This window comes from Schistocerca nitens, chromosome 3 (assembly GCF_023898315.1).
Source record: "Schistocerca nitens isolate TAMUIC-IGC-003100 chromosome 3, iqSchNite1.1, whole genome shotgun sequence".
NCBI classification, from domain to species: domain Eukaryota; kingdom Metazoa; phylum Arthropoda; class Insecta; order Orthoptera; family Acrididae; genus Schistocerca; species Schistocerca nitens.
Genome location: NC_064616.1, coordinates 67,432,765 through 67,452,410, shown reverse-complemented (window position 1 = coordinate 67,452,410; position 19,646 = coordinate 67,432,765). Strand labels below are relative to the sequence as shown.

Here is a 19,646-nt window from a genome sequence, read left to right as displayed (position 1 = left end):
TTGAATAAGAATGACGGATCAACAGTAAATAATTCCACTGCCCCAGGCACCAATCTACAGAGTGCATTTTCCTGATCATGGGATACTGGGGTACCAGGAACATCATCATGTGCAGAAGAGTCAGAGCTTCTCAAAATCTCTATGACTGAAACAGAGAAACTACAGCTGATCATTCTCTCCGAGGTAGGTAACCTCAAACAAATCACAAACACAATGGAAAAATTCCACATAAAAATCCTTGCAATTTAAGAAATACAACTTACTGACAAAAATTATTTTGATTCTCATAACTAGAAAGGAAAATGAGCAGTGATGTTGAACAAGGGACCCAAACAATTTAGCACAGCTTTTGCTGTGCACAAATCCATCATAGATTTGGTAATAATGTTCAACTCAACATCAGAAAGAATCTCCACAATTTCTGTAATATCTGGAAACAAGCCATACACACTGATAAAGGCACATGTTCCCACAAATGACTACAACAGAAAATATCCACAGGCACCAGGTGACTTCTGGGAAGTACTGGAAGAAACCATAAATAAAATCCCTAAACATAATGTTTCAATGGACAGCACGGCAAAGAGAAAAAATTCAGAAAAAAAACAAGAGTTCAAACAGCTGACAAGAGAACAAACAAAAATGGTGATAGACTAGTAAACTTCTGCAAAAATTTTTTTCTTAAAATCATGTCATGCAATTCCTTAAACCAGCAAACAAACTTAAATACTCCAATTTACGCAAGTTTCAAATAGACCAGATTGCTATATCCAATAAGAATACCAAAGAAGTACTCAATGTATGAACAAGAAAGTTTTTGAGTGAGACCATAATCTCCCACAAATAAAGATTAGATTTCAATCTAACAGAAAAAGTATAAATAAACAAAACATTCAGAATTAATCCAGAATATTTGCAATTCAATAATGAAGAAATTCTTCAGAAAAGTAGGCAATCAATCACCATGAAGTGGAAGAAACTTGCAGACATACTGAAATCACTAGAGCAAACACAGCTGGTGGAACACTACAAAAAATGGTTCAAATGGCTCTGAGCATTATGGGACTCAACTTCTGAGGTCATTAGTCCCCTAGAACTTAGAACTAGTTAAACCTAACTAACCTAAGGACATCACAAACATCCATGCCTGAGGCAGGATTCGAACCTGCGACCGTAGCGATCTTGCGGTTCCAGACTGCAGCGCCTTTAACCACACGGCCACTTCGGCCGGCGGAACACTACATTTCATCAGGCAATAGAAGAGAGAATGCATGCAGAGAAAACCTCCAGTAGAAATGAAACCTCAGAAAAATGGCAGGAATTTTTGAAAGACCCAGAATAGTTTGACCAACATGATATAAAGAGAAAATGGAGGTGTGGTATGAACTGGGTTACAGAAGTTGGAAAAGACATTATCAAAACCACCAAAAGACACTTTCACAAAATTTCTATATAAAAATTAATAGAGTATGAGCCACTGATTCTGTGCTTCTGTTGGCTCAATGGATCACTGGAAGCCAACAGGAAAAATAATTGTCAAATTTTAGCCAAATACTTTCACTCACTTCTCAACTGCCAACCTCCAGTAGAAAAACTAGATTTTGAAAAAAATCCCTATCCAATCCCAATTCAAAACTACAGTACCATCTCTTGAGGATCTGAAGGAAATAACAAAATCTTTGAACAATAGTAAGTCTCTCAGAGAAGATGATATCATGGCAGAAATATGGAAAATATATGGCAGTAATTTCACACAAGTAACTCGTGGAATTATGTCAAACATCTGGGAAACTGAACAAATACCTGCAGAGTGGAAATGTGCATTAATTGGTCCTCTCAAAAAGCAGAAATTAAAACCAATCTGAATAATTACAGTGGAATTTTACTTCTCCTTTTTGTGTGCAAAAGTCTATCAAAAGCACTGTTAAGTCAACTGGAAGAATATTCTTTAATAGGACAGTATCAGACAAAATTTTACAAAGGGTGATCTTTTATATAACAGATGTGGGACTTAATGACAATTTTGCAAATAAATAGCTGTAGAAATACTGTGGTAACTTTTGTCAACTTAAAAAAGGCTTTTGTTTTGATAGACAGGCAAAATGGACAAGAAAACAAGGGCAATTATCCAACAGATGTTAACAGGTATATTCCCCAAACTTAAATTCATGTGAGAAATTTCATAAGCACTTCAAATCCACACACCAAGGAGCTGGACCCTCCCCCATCTTATTTAACATAATTCTGCAAAACAGTGTAAAGGCATGCCAAAAGGAAATAAAAAGAATCCAACTCAAGATTAAAATAGAGCAGAGAATCAATGTGAAGTGTCTGGATTTCACAGATGATCTTGATACTTTAACAAACAATAGAGGAGAAGCCAAGCTTGGTGTGGAGAATCTTCATGAAATCTCATGTAAAACTGGCCTATAAATGTCCTATGAAAAAAGTCAGTATATGGGAAGGAAGCCTGCAAATACTTGCTCCATAATAACTTGGTACAGGGAAGTGTAAGAAATGATACACTTTAAATATCTATGAGAGACTTTCCGGTCACCAGGGCTGAACACAATAGCCAAATAAGAAAGACGCTGAAAATTATGGAAAAGCATATAAGCTCAAACAGTGTTATTATAATTAAAAATAAGTCTCTGTTAATGCAAAACTTATACATTACAACACAGTAATTCTACCAGAAGCACTTTACACTGCAGAAATATGGTGATTCATGGTCAAACAAAAATAAGAAAGATTGGAAAGCAGGAAAGGAAAATTCCCAGGAAAATATTCAGACCAGTTTTCTGTGAAGGAATTTGGATAAACAGAGTTGAGAGAGATCTACAAACAGACTGAGACAATAATGAACATATTAGGAGAAAGAAGGATGAAAATTTATGAACATATCCCTAGGATGAGTAAGAAATGGGTTACAAGGCAAATCTTTGAGATAGAAAACACTAGCAAAAAGAAGATACAATCAATCATTGAAATAGAAGAAGGTATCAAAGAAATGGGGACCACATCAGATAACATAAAGAATAGAGAACAGTCCAGAAACCTCACATAAAAATATATACTCAAACAAAACACACAAAAATGAGAACAGGAAATCACTGGGTCATAAGAACCTGAGAGAGAACACAGCGAATCGATGAAGAGAATTTGGGAACAATGGAGGAAAAAGGAAAAGTCATCACTACTCATTTAGTTATAGTAATGCCTATAAAAGGCGATAAATTTGAGTCTCAGTCCAGCACACAATTTTAATTTACCACTAAGTTTGAATACAGTGAACATATGAATTGCAGGGTGAAAGATTCAGTCTCAACAATAATTGTACATAATTTAGTATATCAATCATGTTTAAGTAGGTACAAAATGTAACTGGAATAGGAGTTCATGAGAGCGTGGTGTTTGTCTCGAGTCTGAATTCCTGATACAGTTATTAACTGTGAGGCATGACTCTGGGAAAAGATGTAACATGTATATTAGTGTTTGATGTAGACTGTGTGGTGTAATATTAATGTATAAACTTAATTATTTATAATTTTCTATAGGATGTTTCTATTGGCATGACATGATGAGGCCATTGTTATGCCACAAGTTTCTGGATTATAATACACTGCCTGACAAAAAGGTGGAGCACACAGAAGGGGAAAATGGCACTATGATAGTGTTGCATGAGAGGTAACAGATGAGGATGCCTATTAGGTACTACTGTGCTGTCAGAGTTCGCTCAATCACTACCAGCTGTGACATGCAGTCATACTCGATGGCTTCCCACACCATAACACCAGGGGTACCACCTCAATGCCTTTCCAAATTATTGGAAAAATGGGACCTCGCCACACGTCACCACCATAATCACAGACTATGGTCATCCACGATAGTGCAGAACTACGGTTCATTGCTGAACACAGTGTGATACCATTCATTAATGGTCCATGCTTCCCAGTCAGGGCACCACTCTGATTGTGGCCATTTGTGTTTTGGTGTGTTGTGTAGTAGACTTAAGGGTGCACAACAAATACCATGAGAGGCCACCACCGCAGGGGCACAACCAGTCACCTGGCACCACTCAGTTCTGAGCACCCGCCCCAGATGATGTTGACAAATTTGGCTCACATTCAGCTTCCACACCACGTCAATATGTGAATCATACTCATCTGTCATTAGTGTTGCCAGTTGCCAAAGAGAGTGCTGTCAACTGTGAACTACATTGCTACTGTCTTGCTGGCAGAGAGGAAATCCTTCTGCTGGTAGGCACAAAGCATGAGCACCACAGACATTCAGACTGTTCTGATCCAGCAGTCACACAGTTCAATTTTGTGTCTGCAGCCAGCTCAGCATAGCTCCTTCAATTACACTACATAGCACAGCCCTACAAGTTCCATTGAGAAGACAACATTCTGACTTAGCAGTTGCTATTTATGGAGTAATGAGATGATCAAGAGTGTCTCTATAACTACATTCAGTCATAGTGACAATATCATAGACAGCCATGAGACAGTAAAGTTACTTAGATTCCATTGTATCAGGTACAGGACATCCGGCACTGTGCATCTAACTGTAACAAAGTTAAGTATCATATTCTATCATAACCCTTAATAAATATTATTGGGTATTTCATACTGTGTTGTGACATTTCTATTCTGTTGGTAGTTCTAGTGTGCAGTTCTGCTACATTCTATTGTACCATAGTAAGAATTAAGTCTTTTACTACAGTGGATGTTTGGGCAGAACTGACACACTCAGTTACAACATTCCCAACATGGTGTTAATGGAATTCTGTGCAAGTGACCAAAATTCTCCAGTTCAGTTGCTGCAAGATTGTAATCAGTGTTACAGGATGGCACAGAATGTTGCAGGGAACACACTTCTTGTTCTCAGATGGCAGGTGGCACAGAATGTTGCAGGGAAGACACTTCTTGTTCTGAGATGGCAGGTGCATCTGTGAAGGGGTGTAAAATACAGCAATCATTCCTTGCAGTGGTCAGATGAGGTCAACCAAAGCCATTACGATAACATATTAGTCGATTTCTAGTATAGAAAGCACTGTTTATTTCTCTTATTATATGAAGAAAACTGTGAAACCGTTTCTTTTTTCTTTGTCTTTTTATCCCACAATTTTAAGTTTTAACTAATGGAATGAGACAATAATACTTGAAAAGAACAATAAAACCACAAATGTGATAAAAATAAGTTTCCATTTCATGTGATACTTGTGGGGCAAATTTTTAAAGCAACTCTGTTAACAACGATTCGTGCTTATAATTCAATGCCTTACTGTTACAACTGTAGTGCATACTTTCATGGAATTCAATAACTTTTCTGTGAGTGTTGTCAGGCTTCTTTAATAAAGTGTGCAAAATTCTTTGCACATCATTGCACTTGCACTGGAATGCTGTCAATCCATCCTTAACTTCAGACATATTGCCTTGTTACTTAATTTGAGAACTTTATGATGCAATTATGATTATCTTTCTATACTGGAACAATTTGCAATGCATTACATACATCTTGGAGGCTTGATGTCGTGTGATATTGTTTCTGAACCCGTTATGAATCAGTTCTCAGTGCCATTGTTTCCACAAGCAAAGTATAACATACCCATTTAACAAATTTAAGAAGCTTAATAGTAATTCACTAGCTGCACCCTGTGGTGTTACCCACAGTTAAACAAAATGCCTAGGTATGTGTTTATTCAAATCTTCTATTAATCCATCTCCTCTTTCCGCCTCTCCCCATCCATCTCCTCCCCTCTCTGTTAATCTTCTTCTCCCCCCTATTTCTGCCCATCTCCTCCGACCCCCTCTCTCTATCCAACATGTCCTCCCCCTCCCCTCTGTTCATCTCCTCCATCCCAAAAAAATGGTTCAAATGGCTCTGAGCACTATGGGACTAAACATCTATGGTCATCAGTCCCCTAGAACTTAGAACTACTTAAACCTAACTAACCTAAGGACATCACACAACACCCAGCCATCACGAGGCAGAGAAAATCCCTGACCCCGCCGGGAATTGAACCCAGGAACCTGAGCGTGGGAAGCAAGAACGCTACCGCATGACCACGAGATGTGGGCTCCTCCATCCCCCATCCCCCATGCCCCCCCCCCCCCACCTGTCTGTGACCATCTGCTCCTTCCCACTTTCTGTCTGTCTGTCTGTCTGTCTCTCTCTCTCTCTCTCTCTCTCTCTCTCTCTCTCTCTCTCTCTCTCCCCACCACACATTATCACCACCATCCCACTAGGAGGATGGTGGTTCTTACCCTCACAGTACTTGTTTTCAGATTGTAACTAATATACACACATCAAAAAACGTTATCACCCCAGTTCCCATAACTCCTGAAGATAAATGTTCACTGTGGGTACTGTATCACAGACACACTCCGTTTGACTGTTCAGAGGTGTCACTAAACTGGCCCAAAGATATAAACAACCATGCATGAGCAGCGCCTATTAGACAGAGGGTGTCCGACAGCCGATCAGTTCCAGTCATTCCACCAGGAAGGAGGTACATGGCGTGTGTTATCGGTAGGTCAGCCATGTCCAGACAGTCAATACCATGGTTCAATCATGTCTGCATTGTTACTTTGTGTCAGGAAGGGCTCTCAACAAAGGAAGTGTCCTCGTGTTTCACAGTGAACCAAAGCGATGTTGTTCGGACATGGAGGAGATACAGAGAGACAGGAACCATTGATGACAGGCCCCGCTCAGACCGCCCAAGGGCTACTACTGCAATGGATGACTGCTACCTATGGATTCTACATCTACATCTACATTTATACTCCGCAAGCCACCCAACGGTGTGTGGCAGAGGGCACTTTACGTGCCACTGTCATTACCTCCCTTTCTGTTCCAGTCGCGTATGGGTCGCGGGAAGAATGACTGCCAGAAAGCCTCCGTGTGCGCTTGAATCTCTCTAACTTTACATTCATGATCTCCTCAGTAGGTATAAATAGGGGGAAGCAATATATTTGATAGCTCACCCAGAAACACACCCTCTCAAAACCTGGACAGAAAGCTACACCGCGATGCAGAGCGCCTCTCTTGCAGAGTCTGCCACTTGAGTTTGCTAAACATCTCCGTAATGCTGTCACCATTACCAAATAACCCTGTGACGAAACTCGCTGTGCTTTTTTGGATCTTCTCTAGCTCCTCTGTCAATCCGACCTGCTATGGATCCCACACTGATGAGCAATACTCAAGTACAGGTCGAACGAGTGTTTTGTAAGCCACCTCCTTTGTTGATGGACTACATTTTCTAAGGACTCTCCCAATGAATCTTAACCTGGCACCCACCTTACCAACAATTAATTCTATATGATCATTCCACTTCAAATCATTCCGTACGCATACTCCCAGATATTTTACAGAAGTAACGGCTACCAAAGTAACTGCTACCAGTGTTTGTTCCACAATCATATAATCATACAATAAAGGATCCTTCTTTCTATGTATTCACAATACATTACATTTGTCTATGTTAAGGGTCAGTTGCCACACCCTGCACCAAGTGACTATCTGCTGCAGATCTTCCTGCATTTTGCTGCAATTTTCTAATGCTGCAACTTCTCTTTATACTACAGCATCATCCGTGAAAAGCTGCATGCAACTTTTGACACTATCTACTAGGTCATTTATATGTATTGTGAAAAGCAATGGTCCCATAACACTCCCCTGTGGCACGCCAGAGGTTACGTTAACATCAGTAGACGTCTCTCCATTGAGAGCAACATGCTGTGTTCTGTTTGCTAAAAACTCTTCAATCTAGCTACACAGCTGGTCTGATATTCCATAGGCTCTTACTTTGTTCATCAGTCGACATGCAGAGCTGTATCGAACGCCTTCTGGAAGTCAAGGAAAATGGCATTTACCTGGGAGCCTGTATCTAATATTTTCTGGGTCTCATGGACAAATAATGCGAGTTGGGTCTCACACAATCGCTGTTTCTGGAATCCATGTTGATTCCTACAGGGTAGATTCTGGGTTTCCAGAAATGACATGATACGCGAGCAAAAATCATGTTCTAAAATTCTACAACAGATCAATGTCAGAAATATAGGCCTATAGTTTTGCGCATCTGCTCGACGACCCTTCTTGAAAACTGGAATTACCTGTGCTCTTTTCCAATCATTTGGAACCTTCCATTCCTCTAGAGGCTTGCGTTACATGGCTGTTAGAATGGGGGCAAGTTCTTTCGCATACTCTGTGTAGAATCGAATTGGTAACCTGTCAGGTCCAGTGGACTTTCCTCTGTTGAATGATTTCAGTTGCTTTTTTATTCCTTGGACACTTATTTCGATGTCAGCCATTTTTTCGTTCGTGCAAGGATTTAGAGAAGAACTGCAGTGCGGTCTTTCTCTGTGAAACAGATTTGGAAAAAATTGTTTAGTATTTCAGCTTAACACGTGTCATCCTCTGTTTCAATGCCATTATCATACAAGAGTGTCTGGATATGCTGTTTCGATCCACTTACTGATTTAATGTAAGACCAGAACTTCCTAGGATTTTCTGTCAAGTCAGTACATAGAATTTTACTTTCAAATTCACTGAATGCTTCACGCATAGCCCTCCTTATGCTAACTTTGACATCGTTCAGCTTCTGGTTGTCTGAGAGGTTTTGGCTGCGTTTAAATTTGCAGTGAAGCTCTCTTTGCTTTAGCAGTAGTTTCCTAGCTTTGTTGTTGAACTACGGTGGGTTTTTTCCAATCACTCACGATTTTACTCGGCACATACCTGTCTAAAACGCATTTTACGATAGCCTTGAACTTTTTCCATGAACACTCAACATTGTCAGTGTCAGAACGGAAATTTTCGTTTTGATCTGTTAGGTAGTCTGAAATCTGCCTCTTATTACTCTTGCTAAACAGATAAACCTTCCTCAGTTTTTTTTATTCCTATTTACTTCCATATTCAGGGATGCTAAATCGGCCTTATGATCACCGATTCCCTGGACTGCACTTACAGAGTCGAAAAGATTGGGTCTGTTTGTTATCAGTAGGTCCAACATGTTATCTCCATGAGTTGGTTCTCTGTTTAATTGCTCGAGGTAATTTTCAGATAGTGCACTCAATATAATGTCACTTGGCACTCTGTCGCTACCACCCATCCTAAAGATCTGAATGTCCCAGTCTATATTTGGTAAATTGAAATCTCCACCTAAGACTATAACATGCTGAGGAAATTTACGTGAAATGTATTCCAGGTTTTCTCTCAGTTGTTCTGCCACTAATGCTGCTGAGTCGGGAGGTCAGTAAAAGGAACCAATTATTAACCTAGCTTGGTTGTTGAGTATAACCTCCACCCGTAATAATTCACAGGAACTATCCACTTCTATTTCACTACAGGATAAACTACTACTAACAGCGACGAACACACCACCACCCGTTGCATGCAATCTATCCTTTATAAACACCGTCTGTGCCTTTGTAAAAATTTCGGCATAATTTATCTCTGGCTTCAGCCCGCTTTCCTTACCTATAATGATTTAACCTTCGGTGCTTTCTATCAGCACTTGAAGTTCCAGTACTTTACCAATGCAGCTTTGACAGTTTACAATTACAATAACGATTGCTGCTTGGTCCTTGCATGTCCTGAGTTTGCCCTGCACCCTTTGAGGCTGTTGCCCGTTCTGTACTTGCCCGAGGCCATATAACCTAAAAAACTGTCCAGTCCATGCCACACAACTCCTGCTACGCATGTAACCGCCTTCTGTGTGTAGTGTACTCCTGACCTATCCAGTGGAACCTGAAACCGCACCACCCTATGGCGAAAGTCGAGGAATCTGCAGCCCACACAGTTGCAGAACTGTCTCAGCCTCTGATTCAGACCCTCCACTCGGCTCTGTACCAAAGGTCCGCAGTCAGTCCTGTTGACGATGCTGCAGATGGTGAACTCTGCTTTCATCCTGCTAGTGAGACTGGCAGTCTTCACCAAATCAGATAGCCGCCGAAAGCCAGAGAGGATTACGTCCAATCCATAGGGACACACATCATTGGTGCCGGCATGAGCGACCAGTAAGCCCACCCTCTGCAACTGCCCAGATCTTGCAGACTAGGGGCAACCTCTGGAACAGGGCAAGCAGCCATGTCCAGCTGAAGATCAGTATCAGCCGGAGACAGTGCCTGAAACCGATTCGTCAGAAAAACTGGAGAGGTCTTCCGTCCAGCCCTCCGGAATGTCTTTCACCCCCTGCCACACCTCGAGATGACCTCCCACTCTACCACGGGTGAGGGGTCAGCCTCAATGTGGGCAGTATCCTGGGCAGCCACAGCCATAGTCCGATTGGGGGATGTATGGGACGAGTTGGCTGTCCCTGACAAACCCGTCTGGACCCCCACAGTGATGCTCATTGGCAACAGCCTCAAGCTGTGTGATTGAAGCCAACACTGCCTGAAGCTGGGAGCGAAGGGATGCCAACTCAGCCCACATCCAAACACAGCAGTCGTAGTCCCTAGCCATGCTAAATACTGATGTGCAAAGAATGTCTGGACTAATCTACAGAGAGCACAAACAATTTGACACAAAATTTAAATAGTTATTAAAATACAAGACTGCCTAGTAAATGCAGTAATGCTGCTACTTGCACATTGATGACACGCTGCTCAGCGGCAGAAGGCTAACTGTACTGTCAGTAACGTACAAAGACTATTTGAAAGAAATAAACAAATGACAGACGGCTACTCGGAGGAACCCTGACAGCAACACCACCATGTTGAATAATGCTTTCGTGCAGCCACAGGACATCATGTTATGACTCAAACTGTGCCCAATAGGCTGCATGATGTGCAACTTCACTCCCGACGTCCATGGTGAGGTCCTTATTTGCAGCCCTGACACCATGCAGCATGGTAGGGATGGGCCCAACAACATGAAGAATGGACTGGTCAGGATTGGCATCATGTTCTTTTCACTGATGTGTGTTGCATATGTGTTAAACCAGACAATCATCGGAGACGTGTTTGGAGGCAACCCTCTCCAGCTGACTGCCTTAGACACATTATTCAGCAAGTGCAGCAAGGCTAACCGATAGTACAAACATATCAGCAGCATATTGGCGAGGTATTCATCTTCTTGGATGACAATTCGTTCCCCCATCATGCACGTCTTGTGAATGACTTCCTTCAGGATAATGATATCACTTGACTAGAGTGGCCAGCATGTTCTCCACACATTAACTCTTTTGAACATGCCCGGGATAGGTAAAAGAGCTGTTTATGGACAACATGACCCACGCTGAATCACCGTTGAGGAGTGGGACAATGTGGACCAACAGTGGCTTGATGAACTTGTGTACAGTATGCCATGACGAATACAGGCATGCAGCAATGCAAGAGGACGTACTACAGGGTATTAGAGGTACCGGTGTGTACAGCAATCTGGACCACCGGCTCTGAAGGTCTGGCTGTATGGTGGTACAACATGCAATGTGTGGTTTTCATGAGCAATGAAAAGGGCAGAAATGATGTTTATGTTAATCTCTATTCCAGTTTTCTGTACAGGTTCCGGAACTCTTGGAACCGAGGTGATGCAAATGTTTTTTGATGTGTGGATGTACCAAATTTGGTTGAAACCATTTTAGGGGTTTGGGATGAGCTTTTTACCCTTGTCTTTGCCTGCATACACATGTCAAACACATTTCATATGTATTTAACATATTTCACATATATTTGTGCACATATTTCACTTTTATCTCTATCAAATTTCACCCATGCTGCTCAGTGTTTATAAGATTGTATCTCCTGAACTATGCTCCTTACGATGATGTAATATTGAAGCTCAATGATGTAATTTTGCATATACATTCAGTGGTATATGTGAATACTGTCTGCAAAATATGTTGTGTGTGCAGTTAGTAGTGAAGAAGTAATAAATTAAACCATCGTGCTCCATGCAGCAATTCTACTGCGTGAACAGCAAAAATGTAGTAAGTGATAAACTTTTTTCTTCTCACCACTTTGCTGGTGTTGCCAGTGAGAAGATGATTTGGAAATATCTCATACTCTATGTAATGTTTGTTACAGGTTACTAAATGCTCTCATTCTCAAATTAACAAATAAAGTACAGGTATTTGCGTCATGGGTTACACTTATTTTTCACCCCAACACCCATCCCTTTGATTGGTGGGTATATACAGGGAAGCCTATATGTTAATTCAGGGTATAAGCTATCTCCATTCCAAATTTCATCCAAACCAATAAACGTGTCCAGCTGTTTCAGTGTGGAGGACTAAGAAACATAGTAAGAAACACACACACACACACACACACACACACACACACACACACCTCATTTTTGTAATGTATATAACATGAGACTTAATGAGTATGAAAATGAATTGAAATGAAGTCCCATGTTTCTTGACAGAGTGTAGGGGAACAATGCGGGAGACACGCACCACTGTGTTAGGCATGCTCCTAATGGAGGTGGTTTGCATTGCCTTACTCTGACTTTAATGTGGATGAATGATGATGATGATGAAGATGACACAGCAACATCCAGTCATCTCGGGGCAGGTGAAAATCCCTGAACCCACCGGGAATCGAAGGCAGGACCCCGTGCTCAGAAAGTGAGAATGCTACGGCGAGATGACAAGCTGTGCACTTTATGAGATAGATTATGTAAAAATTTTTAAGCATTCCCTATGCCTGTTTTATGCACAAAAATATGCTTTGAGAAATTCTCATGCCACAGTACTATAGCACATCACTAAAGGTGTCAGCAATACACCAATGAGGTGAATGAAAGTTGGTGACACATGAGAGACTTCCTTATTTGCTTGTAGGACCAAGGCAGATCTTGTGACAATCTTACAAAGGGTAGTCATAATGTGGTTTATCATTACCAGAAGAAATATAAAGTTATGCAGTTAATATTCTGTTTGTGTGCAGGTGCATGTCTGCAGTTCTGGCACACACTGAAATGATGCAGCCCAACTCCACTTTATCGAATGGCTGTACTATTTTGTTTTGCTCCAATGGTGACATGCTACAGTATTGAGGCAGGAGAATTTCAATGTGTACCAGGACTGCAACATGTACCTGCAAACAAACAAAACAATAATTATATAACTTTCCCTTGTAGATGTGATAACTGAAACTTTATGACTACCCCTCATAAAATTATGTCATAATACATGTCTTGGTCCACACAGCTAGGGGGATACATTGGGTATTAATCTATTGAGCCCCAACATTCATATACTTCATTCATGTGTAGCTGACAATAAATACTTTCTAAGGGCTGGCACATTGGGGGGGGGGGGGGGGGGAGGAGATGGAGGAAAGACAACACACACAGGAGTTACCCAAATGGAACGAAAACTGAACAATTTATTCAAGAGAAAGAGCTTCACAAATTGAGAACTTCAATAACACATTGGTCTATCTCTGGAATTTTTGCAAGCAGTTGTTCTGCTTGGCAATGATTGATAGAGTTGTTGGATGTCTTCCTAGGTGATATAATGCCAAATTCTGTCCAACTGGCATGTTAGATCATCAAATGCAGAAGGGCATTATCTTGCTGGAATGTAAGCTCAGAATGGGTTGAAATGAAGGGCAACAAAATGGGCATAGAATATCACTGGCATACTGCTGTGCTGTAAGGGTTCCACAGATGACAATCAAAGGGCACAATGAAATGGCACCCCAGATAATGACTTCTGGTTGTCAGGCCATATGGCAGGAAAAAGTCAGGTTGGTATTGCATTGCTGTCTATGGTAGCTCCAGACATGATTTTGCAGGTCACTGGGGCTCAGTTCAAAGTGGGAATCATCATTGAGGACAGTTCTACCCTAGTCAATGAGATTCCAGGCAAAATGTACCTGACACCACTGCATACAGGCTTGTTGGTCTATAGAGGTCAATGACAGTCAGCCTCCATTTTGTGAGCCACCTATTAATGGTCCTTGTGGTCACTCAAGCACCACTTGCATATTGAATCAATGAGAATAATGGCTCTCGGGTTCCAAATGCCTCTCTGATAGTTGCTCAGTCCCCACATTCTGTCATCACTCATGGTTGACTGTTTCCTTCTTGACGCTGTGTTTGGCCATTATTCCTGCTAATGTCATCGAATAGTGGCACAGCTCCTATTCAAATGTTGAGTGATTCACCAATTACTCGATTGGCTTCTTTGAGTCCAACTGCACATCCTCTTTCAAATTCTGACATCTGTATACATTGTTCACATGTCTGTCTGCAAGGTATAGTTACAGTCCAACTGAACTGAGTACACAGAATGAAATTTGCAAAGACTTTATGCCCTGGTTTCAGTGTACCTTCTATTTACCATCCTTGCTGGCTGCAGGGTGAAATTTGGCTGTAGTGTCACACATTTATCTACTGGCCACCAAAGTTTAAAATTTTGTATTTTTCTGTATGAATATCAGTTTGTGACCAATTTGCATAACTCATTCAAGCTACATTTTTTTTTGTCTTACAGTGTTGTTACAAATCCATATCATGCTGAAATACTCACTACATGCTCCCCATGGAATAGTCTAGCTTCAGAGCAATTAAGAAACTTTTTTAGGTTGTTAGAAATTGTCACTAACAAAATAAACAGTCAAGTATATCTACTCAGATGATCAGTAACTGTTATATATTTAATTATTTACAGTGACATTGAGGTAAGGCTATTTCCCAGAGGAAACTATGAACATGATATCTGTATAATGATGTATGACCTTGTGTTGGTTAAAATATTTATTATTTAAGCTATCCTTTTATGAGTATTTGTTAATCACTAACTTTCTGTCAAATTCACATTTACTTTACATTGATACAGTTTAAACCTTTCAGTGAATCTGCTATAAGTATATTATTAATACTTTCATTTGGAATAAATAAATCTGTTAAACATGTATGTTATCACCATTACTTAATTTCTTATTGTTCTTCTTAAATTGTAATTAAAAAAGACAAAAATATCCTTTTAAAAGAGGTCTATGGATAAGTAAAACCACCACCACCGCCACTACTGGAACTTTGGTGGCAATGTGAAAAATAATGGCAAGGAGGCAAAAAATACATTTCACATCCAAGTAATTGTTACACACTGCATAAGACAGAAAAATCCTGAAAATATCATGAAAGTTGTATTTTACTGCATGGAGAAGTTAATTTTCTAAGAATAATCAAACTATCCCTACTAAGATGAGCAGATGATTTTAGATGGAACTTTCAATCATGATACATTTTTTCCCATGATCCAATTTTGATGAAATAAAGCCTATACATTGCCCCAAACTGTACTTAAGTTACCTGTGGAAACCCGATTAGTATTCATCTAGTAGTTTTGGAGATAAGGATGGTAAAAAAAAAAAAAAAAAAAAAACAATGATTTTACAGTTTTATTATCAGTATACACTCCTGGAAATGGAAAAAAGAACACATTGACACCGGTGTGTCAGACCCACCATACTTGCTCCGGACACTGCGAGAGGGCTGTACAAGCAATGATCACACGCACGGCACAGCGGACACACCAGGAACCGCGGTGTTGGCCGTCGAATGGCGCTAGCTGCGCAGCATTTGTGCACCGCCGCCGTCAGTGTCAGCCAGTTTGCCGTGGCATACGGAGCTCCATCGCAGTCTTTAACACTGGTAGCATGCCGCGACAGCGTGGACGTGAACCGTATGTGCAGTTGACGGTCTTTGAGCGAGGGCGTATAGTGGGCATGCGGGAGGCCGGGTGGACGTACCGCCAAATTGCTCAACATGTGGGGCGTGAGGTCTCCACAGTACATCGATGTTGTCGCCAGTGGTCGGCGGAAGGTGCACGTGCCCGTCGACCTGGGACCGGACCGCAGCGACGCACGGATGCACGCCAAGACCATAGGATCCTACGCAGTGCCGTAGGGGACCGCACCGCCACTTCCCAGCAAATTAGGGACACTGTTGCTCCTGGGGTATCGGCGAGGACCATTCGCAACCATCTCCATGAAGCTGGGCTACGGTCCCGCACACCGTTAGGCCGTCTTCTGCTCACGCCCCAACATCGTGCAGCCCGCCTCCAGTGGTGTCGCGACAGGCGTGAATGGAGGGACGAATGGAGACGTGTCGTCTTCAGCGATGAGAGTCGCTTCTGCCTTGGTGCCAATGATGGTCGTATGCGTGTTTGGCGCCGTGCAGGTGAGCGCCACAATCAGGACTGCATACGACCGAGGCACACAGGGCCAACACCCGGCATCATGGTGTGGGGAGCGATCTCCTACACTGGCCGTACACCACTGGTGATCGTCGAGGGGACACTGAATAGTGCACGGTACATCCAAACCGTCATCGAACCCATCGTTCTACCATTCCTAGACCGGCAAGGGAACTTGCTGTTCCAACAGGACAATGCACGTCCGCATGTATCCCGTGCCACCCAACGTGCTCTAGAAGGTGTAAGTCAACTACCCTGGCCAGCAAGATCTCCGGATCTGTCCCCCATTGAGCATGTTTGGGACTGGATGAAGCGTCGTCGCACGCGGTCTGCACGTCCAGCACGAACGCTGGTCCAACTGAGGCGCCAGGTGGAAATGGCATGGCAAGCCGTTCCACAGGACTACATCCAGCATCTCTACGATCGTCTCCATGGGAGAATAGCAGCCTGCATTGCTGCGAAAGGTGGATATACACTGTACTAGTGCCGACATTGTGCATGCTCTGTTGCCTGTGTCTATGTGCCTGTGGTTCTGTCAGTGTGATCATGTGATGTATCTGACCACAGGAATGTGTCAATAAAGTTTCCCCTTCCTGGGACAATGAATTCACGGTGTTCTTATTTCAATTTCCAGGAGTGTATATAGATGAATGTTCTTGAAATGATTAATGACAAAATGCTTCTGATGAAAAAACTGTTTGATACATACCCTGTGCATGGGTTCCGGATTGTCATCTATAAGTTCTTCCAAATTTCCAGATATGGCACGTTTCAACTCAGGACCAGCATCGTGCAGTGTCCGAAGACCTGCCTGAAAGCATTAGTGAATTATTTCACACCTTGAAATTATTATAATCAGCTCTAATGGAGCACCAATGACTCAAAGTTTTGTTTTAAGACCTTCACAAGGAAATCAGAAAATTCTAAGCTATTTTCTTTGCTTTTATGTTTAATAGAATCCTACAATCAAATTCTACATTTATGTAAACTGATCTTCTGTACATTTACTTGAAAGTATTCTTCCTCTTCATTATATTGATACATTATCTCCTGATTTTTGAAAGCATTTCAATTAAGATGCCTTTCAGGGTTTCACAGTCTAGCTATTATATGGTGGTACTGTACAAAGAAAATGAACAATTAACTGTACAGGCCAGTCACTGTTTCATCTAGCAAAGCAGGAACTCGAAGTATAAATTCTACCACAGAGAAAAATAAAATGTTTACCTGCAAAGTAACTGTGTTATGAGATTCCTTATCACCATCTTTCAGTTCTTGTTCTTTCCTTTTCTTAAAACGTCGGAAATAATCTTGAATGAGGAATGTTGCATAGAATTTTCCCACAGTTACTTCATCTTCCACTGCAAATATGAAATCGATTCTATTAATATTGTAATAAAACATTTGTATTTTATTTTCATGATTAACTTACTAAGCACTTACCTCCTGGTGGTGGCACTACTTGATCTAATAGTTTGGGGCTTGTTCTTTTCCAAATTTTCTTTATCACTGCTCTAAGCTCAGCGTTGGCATCATCTATATTTCCTTCCGTTTTTATTCTCAGTGATGTTCGGACAACAGCAAACAATGTAGCATTAAACAGAACAGTGCCATCACTATTTAGTGGCATGTTCATGGAAACCAATCTCTGGAGAGCAATGGCACAAACAAATTAAAAAGTGGTGTAGTAATAGCATGATAAATGACAAAGTATTAAAAACTGATTCATACAAAATTAACAAGCTTCTATGCATGTGCATAAATTTACTACCTTGCAGGCTACTCTATGTGGACACAGTTTTCCAAACCCCAAGGGTGGTGATATTTTTCTAAGTAATGTAACAACATCCAAATGCTTGATTCGACCCTTTGCATCTGGATCATATTCACTCCACAAGCGTATAAATTCATCCAGATGATGAGGTCCCAGAATGGACCAGTCTCTTGTCAAATAGTCAAAATTGTCCATAATAACAGCAACAAACAAGTTTATTATCTGAAAACAATTTTACAGCAAAGTTTACACAAAAGTTTTCAAAGTTTTAATTTTCATACATGCAGTACTAGATTAATACTTACCAGAAATGAACAGAGAACATAAAATGATATAAAATATGGAAATGCCATATCAGATCCACATGTGTTTCCTTTCTCATCTGATTTAATATCACACTTCACATTTGCTGAACATGCTAACATAACTTCTTGCCAAGCTTCACCTACAAAACCAACAGAATAGATCTGCATGATGACTCATGATGAATAACTTTTTCATTATTTATTTCAATAGTGTAATCAAACAATTTCATACAATTTAATGTTGTAATTACCTGTTGCAGATCGAAATAAAACTAATACGGCTTGAGGGAAGGTCTGGAAATTGTTATTGCGATGGATTTCCGTGTCTGAGTCAAGTGCTATCTTTCCAAATAACTGAGGATACAAAAGAAATAAATAATTAGCAGCCTAGTGAATCAATATAATAGGGTGGTTTTACAGTATTTTACTTGCTTATTTAATGTCTTCCTCCCACCCTCAAAGAGGGAAAATATGTCTTCTAACTTTCTAGTGTTAAAATTTTTATTTTTAAACTCCACTAATGAAATTTCAGTCATGTCAAAATTTAAAATATCAAAAAAGTACACATGTCATCACCATCACCACCACCACCACCACCACCACCACCATCACCATCACATGGCCCATTGCCATTGGTTGAACATACGTTTTAACATCTTCTTTATAAATAATATCAAATTACTAGAAATATTCACTATTTGATAGCAACTGAAGAAAGAAGCTTTTTAATAGTTCTAATACAGTATATCTTAGTAGTATACCATGTACTCTTCACAGCCTCATCAGCTATACATTGGTGTTGTGAGGCCACTCAGCAAATTTCACTATAGGAAAAGGAAGTTATAATATAAAGGAAGAAACTTGATTACTGCAGGCATATCTTCATCTAGTTAGGGGTAATGACAGTCTTCAGTTAATTGCTTTCACATGCCTTAATTATGAAAAGGAAAACCTGAAAATCTTTCTTATGAGGCCTGAAATTCACAGTTGCAGCACTAAGAAAAAGAACAACATAATAGCAAACTGAATTCACCATGGAGTCCTGTGTCACTGTGTGGCACAGCTCATACAACAGCTGTGAGCTCCAATTGGCTGGCAGAATAGCATGTGGTGCTATAAGAGAGCAATGCAAGTGATTGTGGTTTTGACAGCTCTGCCTAGCAGGCTTTCAAAGTAACATTGTTGGGATACTACATCCCCCTCCCCCACTCCACAAAAATGGATATGTATGTTTGGAAGCATCTCGGATGTTGTTTCAGAAGGTGGACCAGTGGTATGGTGGATATCACAGCATTTAGGCCCACCAGCTGGTGTGAGGAACTGGGAATTTCTGGCACTATGCTGGCAATGTACACATTGTTGGCTGAGCTCCATCTCCATGTCTGTGTCCAAAGACATTTGTGCTTGTTTTTGT

General features: G+C 40.9%; 1 protein-coding gene across 1 annotated transcript in view; it reads right to left on the bottom strand.

The window, feature by feature from the left end:
- LOC126248026 (muscle calcium channel subunit alpha-1) overlaps nucleotides 1–19,646 on the bottom strand; it is a 922,345-nt gene that overhangs the window by 93,230 nt on the left and 809,469 nt on the right. The window contains exons 30-35 of the mRNA XM_049948623.1: nucleotides 18,484–18,586; nucleotides 18,233–18,372; nucleotides 17,925–18,149; nucleotides 17,597–17,801; nucleotides 17,381–17,514; nucleotides 16,863–16,964 (exon numbers count right to left, since the gene is read on the bottom strand). Of these exons, the coding sequence (XP_049804580.1) occupies nucleotides 16,863–16,964; nucleotides 17,381–17,514; nucleotides 17,597–17,801; nucleotides 17,925–18,149; nucleotides 18,233–18,372; nucleotides 18,484–18,586 (909 nt within the window). The remainder of the gene's footprint in view (nucleotides 1–16,862; nucleotides 16,965–17,380; nucleotides 17,515–17,596; nucleotides 17,802–17,924; nucleotides 18,150–18,232; nucleotides 18,373–18,483; nucleotides 18,587–19,646) is intronic.